We start from the raw sequence: 5,533 nt of genomic DNA, 5'->3' as shown, positions 1-5,533 counted from the left end.
GCTTTGACTTTTGCCAACCCCACAGAGATATAGCAGGACTGCATTTACCAACATGTGGCCTACATAACCAACAGAAAGGCTCAGGCCAGCACTGGACTTGGGCTGCAGGAAGCAAGGGCTGCTAGTGAGCACTGGGGCAGGAGGCTATCAGTCTCTCCCGCTGCCAAAAGACAAGTTTGGGATGAATGCTGGCCCACTGGGCAGCAGGATGCACTTCTGTTTTCCTCTCTCAGGAGAGGGGCAGTTGGCAGCAGATCTCAGCAGCATGGCTAAACTGAGCTTTTCCAATCCCAACTTAGTTGAAATAAATAAATAAATATATGGATAAATAAATAGCAATCCAGGGCTCAGTTGTACAGATGTGAAGTGTTAAGTGTTTATTTTAGGGTTCATATCACAAACCTTTTTCAGAGACAAAGCTGATGATTGTGGCCTCTGGGGCTCCAGGGGCCAGCTAGTTCCTAACTTCTTAAGCAGTCTAAAAAGGAATACTGTACCTTTCGGTGACATCCCATTAAGCTCAACACACAGTAGCTTTATACTCTTCACCCCTCTATCTTATAAAGGAAAAGCCATCATGACAAGGCAAAATGATTGTACACATGCTATTATTGTAAATGGAGCAGCTAAACCATGGCAGTTTGCTTTGTATGGATTTTTAGATCCCAGTAAATGCAGCACTTGAGCTCCTCAAAACCAATGGGTTTGTTCCAGCTTTAAATACATTAAACATCTCAATGTAAGATTGTATTTAATTCAAGAATCTAAACACAAGCAAACCTGTTTCACTGTAAGCATTTCATAGAGAAGTGAAAAAGGGAGTTTCTTTTTAAAAAAGAAATCATAATACAGCGATGAAAGGGTTAAAATGCAAGAATTAAAACGTTCTGTAAAGGGTTTAAGAGGTCCATTAAAAAAAGGAGCAAACAGCCATACAACAGGAGACAGGGTTTTTTGACACATCACACCCACACCCCCCCCCCCACCCCCCATCTGGTTTTGCTGGACTGCTGCTAGGTTACCACTGCTCCCTTCTGGCCTGAGTCATCAGGCAGTACAGGGGCATAGAGGGAGTAGGTCACGACTCCTCATTGCCAGAATCATCATCATCATAACAGTCGGCATCCTCCTCGTCCTCGTCATCAATGTCGTCATCATACAAGTCGTCATAAAGCAAATCTGAACTGTTGTCATTGGAAGGCACTTTAGTTTTAATGCAGTACTCTGCCAGTGTAGTGGGGACCTTCACACCATCCTTTTCTGCCTCAACTTTAGTGGCCAAAACTTGTTTCCTGCAGGGAGGAGGGCACAGCAATGTGAGCAGAGCCATGTGCTGGCAGCATGGCTCAACTCCCCACCTCCCAGCCAGCCCCGGCCCTCCTGGCACCTCAGTCAGGAGAGCTGATGTTTGGCTGAAGCACTATAAGCAGCATTAGAAACAGATTTAGTTGCCACAGCCCCAGGCTTAGGAGCACTCCAAGGGTGTTTGCAGCACACATGCTCTCAGCAACATATGAAATCAGTTATTCTACAGGATTCCACATTAGTGACCTTCTAGAGCTCAGAGCAAATTTCATTACATTTGTTACAGAAGGGATAGTTAGGGATTTGCTAAGGTGACTTATTGAGATAGGTTCAGAGATACCATCCACAGCTACCCTCTACCACCAATTACACCAACATGCTCAAGACTGCAATTCCCAAAAGAATTTGGCAGAATTTGACTCAGTGGGAGGGTCTCCCTAACATATCTTGTCAACTGGCCTAAGGCGAACATCCATTCTGTGATACCCAGCTAGCGGAGTCAATGCAGATGTGGTCTTGCCCCAGGCAAGCACAACAGCAGTCCCACTGCAACATGGGCTGCCTATCCGCCACTCCACAACAACCCTGGCTCAAGTTTATGTGATCTCCCTACAGCACCTGATGAACCATGAACTTCTCAAAGTACAATCAAGACTGAACAGTGCTTCTAATTAAACCCAGCTTTGCAAGAGCTTGCCAAATTCTGATGATATTCTTTTGAATTAGGGGGACAAAATGATGATTCATGAGTTCATTAAGCACAAAAATAGTAGGATGCAGTCAGTTTGAATCAACCCAAGCAATGCAAGCAGTGCTCAGAGTCAAATGGGGACTTTGAATTGATGATCTGGCATGATGCTCTGCAAAACCTATTTGCTGACAGTAAATCCCAGTTGAAGACGGATCAGCCCGGTACACTTACTCCAGAAGTTTCATAGAATCATAGAATAGTTAGGGTTGGAAAGATCATCAAGTTCCAACGCCCCTGCCATGGGCAGGGACACCTCGCTCTAAACCATATTACCCAAGGCCTCATCCAACCTGGCCTTGAACACTGCCAGGGATGGAGCATTCACAACATCCCTGGAAAACCTATTCCAGTGCCTCACCACCCTAACAGGAAAGAATTTCCTCCTTACATCCAATCTCAACTTCCCCTGTTTAAGTTTTAACCCATTACCCCTTGTCCTACCACTACAGTCCCTAATGAAGAGTCCATCCCCAGCATCCCTATAGGCCCCCTTCAGATACTGGAAGGCTGCTATGAGATCTCCACGCAGCCTTCTCTTCTCCAGGATAAACAGCCCCAACTTTCTCAGCCCATTTTCATATGGGAGGTGCTCCAGTCCCCTGATCATTCTCGTGGCCCTCCTCTGGACTTGTTCCAACAGATCCATGTCCTTTTTATGTTGAGGACACCAGAACTGCACACAATACTCCAAGTGAGGTCTCACGAGAGCAGAATAAAGGGGCAGGATCACCTCCTTCGACCTGCTGGTCACACCCCTTTTGATGCAGCCCAGGATACAGTTGGCTTTCTGGGCTGCAAGCGCACACTGCCGGCTCATGTTCATTTTCTCAGCGACCAGCACCACCAAGTCCTTCTCCGCAGGGCTGCTCTGAATCTCTTTTCTGCCCAGCCTGTAGCTGTGTCTGGGATTGCTCTGACCCAGGTGTAGGACCTTGCACTTGGCATGGTTAAACTTCATCAGGTTGGAATCAGCCCACCTCACAAGTGTGTCAAGGTCCCTCTGGATGGCATTCCTTCCCTCCAGCCTATCAACCGAACCACACAGCTCTGTGTCATGGGCAAACTTCCTGAGGGCGCACTCAATCCCACTGTCCATGTCAGTGACGAAGATGTGACAAGACCGGTCCCAACACTGATCCCTGAGGGACACCACTCCTAACTTGTCTCCACCCGGACATTGAGCCACTGACCACAACTCTTTGTGTGTGGCCATCCAGCCAGTTCTTTATCCACCGAGTGGTCCATTCATCAAATTGATGTCTCTCCAATTTAGAGACAAGAATGTCGTGTGGGACAGTGTCGAGCACTTTACACAAATCCAGGTAGGTGACATCAACTGCTTTACCGCTGTCCATCAGGTCTGTAGCCCCATCATAGAAGGCCACCAAATTGGTCAGGCAGGATTTCCCCTCAGTGAAGCCATGCTGGCTGTCACCAAGCACCTTGTTGTTTTTCATGTGCCTTAGCATGCCTTCCAGGAGAATCTGCTCCAAGATTTTGCCAGGCACAGAGGTGAGACTGACTGGTCTGTAATTCCCCGGGTCATCCATTTTCCCCTTCTTGAAAATGGGGGTTATATTTCCCTTTTTTCAGTCATTGGGAACTTCACCTGACTTCCATGATTTTTCAAATATGATGGCCAACGGCTTAGCAACTTCATTCGCCAGCTCCTTCAGGACCCACGGATGGATTTCGTCAGGACCCATGGACTTGTGCACGCTCAGATTTTTAAGATGGTCTCGAACCAATTCCTCTCCTACAGTGGGCCCAAGGTCTTCATTCTCACAGTCCCTGCGTCTGCCTTCCAAGACTTGGGTGGTGCGGTCAGAGCCTTTGCTAGAGAAGACCGAGGCAAAGAAGTCATTCAGAACCTCAGCCTTCTCCAAATCCTGTGTAGCTAGTTCACCCGAGATCTTCCTGAGGGGCCCTATGTTCTCCCTAATCTGTTTTTATTTGCTATGTACCTGTAGAGTCCCTTCCTGTTATCTTTAATATCCCTAGCCAAGTTTAATTCTAACTGGGCCTTAGCTTTCCTAAGCTGGTCTCTAGCTTCCTGGACAATAACCCTGTACTCTTCCCAGGCCGCCTGTCCTTGCTTCCACTTTCTATAAGCCTCTTTTTTCATTTGAATTTTCCTCAGGAGCTCCTTATCCATCCAAGGAGGTCTCCTGGCCCTCCTGCTGCACTTCCTTCTAGTTGGGATGCAACACTCCTGAGCTTGTAGCAGGTGATCCTTGAAGACCAACCAAGAGTCTTGAGCCCCCCTGCCCTCTAGGGGTATATCCCATGGAACCTTACTAAGCAGGTTCCTGAAGAGGCCAAAGTCTGCTTTTCTGAAGTCTAGGGCAGTGAGCTTGCTGCACGCTCTTCTCACTGTCCTAAGGATCTGAAATTCAACCATCTCGTGGTCGCTGCATCCAAGGCTGCCCTGCAGTGTCACATTTCTAATGAGCCCTTCCCTGTTGGTGACCACAAGGTCAAGCATGGGACCAAGTTTGCAACACTTGTGTGCTGAAAATACTAAAAGGACCAGAAGCGTAGAGTTGGAATAAGACTGTAAAATTCATTTTGAAAGGAGCAACCACAGCAAGAAGCTGGTTTCAGCAAATTCTGCAAGCAACCTGTTCCATAGGATTAAAACCAGGAGGCCAGTAGTACAGCATCACACATGACAAAGCTTACCTTATGATTTCAGCATATTCTTTGTCTTTTCCTTTACTGTCCCTCCATTTCCTGAACATGACTGATGCATCCACATTGGCAGGAGAGAATGTGTTGGGCTCATTAAGCAAAGAGATCACACTCAGTAAGATAGTCCTGAAAAAAGTAACCACAACAGCAGTCAGATCTAACACATTCACAGATTCTGGATACCATCTTCTTTAGGTGATTGAGACAAAGGGGAGCACAAAATTACAAAATGAAATATATAAACCTTTAGAATCAGTTTTAAGTAGTGTTAAGTTTGATGGCTTTGTAACAGTAGCAATGGAAAATTATTGAGGTGCATGACACATAGAGAAAAAAAAGCAGAGTACAGCTAGAGAACATACTGAGAATTCTTGTACAAAATAAATCATTACAGTTGACATAGTTTTAAGAAAAGCAGTCTAAAAGAACAGGACACAGGGATAAGGACTATCTGGGAATGGCAGGTGTCCAGGATGGGCTACAGTTAAACTAACTGGTAAGTAGGACGACAGGAGGATTATTATGTCTCTGGTGCTAACGAACCAATTAAACTGGTATAAGCATCTACTGCGTGTGCTCCAAAGGCTGCTAAAAGTGATGAAGATTGTTGGAAGAAGTAAACGACCCTCAGCGACCACCACCACAATTCTGTACGCATGCGGGGAACTTTCTGGAAAATGATGTAATCCATATGTAGCCTCATGAATACGTATGTATGTCCAGGGACTATATAAGGATGGCTTGTGTGGCAACTGGGGGACACATGTTAGGAGGAGCTATCCCCCG

The 5,533-nt window shown here is 46.3% G+C and overlaps 1 protein-coding gene across 1 annotated transcript; it reads right to left on the bottom strand.

Annotated features, from left to right (window-relative positions):
- Positions 1-351: 351 nt before the first annotated feature.
- Positions 352-4,926, bottom strand: LOC133214438 (ubiquitin-conjugating enzyme E2 R2-like; the record flags this gene model as incomplete). Its single annotated transcript, XM_061357340.1, has 2 exons — positions 352-1,292; positions 4,739-4,926. Coding segments are annotated over 2 exons (402 nt in total), but the record flags the coding sequence as incomplete, so codon positions are not given.
- Positions 4,927-5,533: the final 607 nt, after the last annotated feature.

This window comes from Neopsephotus bourkii, unplaced genomic scaffold (assembly GCF_033783945.1).
Source record: "Neopsephotus bourkii isolate Nb327-2 ecotype Australia unplaced genomic scaffold, CSIRO-AGI_Nbou_v1 NB_887, whole genome shotgun sequence".
Taxonomy (NCBI): domain Eukaryota; kingdom Metazoa; phylum Chordata; class Aves; order Psittaciformes; family Psittacidae; genus Neopsephotus; species Neopsephotus bourkii.
Note: the sequence above shows the minus strand (reverse complement) of the source record. Positions and strands in the feature narration are given on the sequence as shown.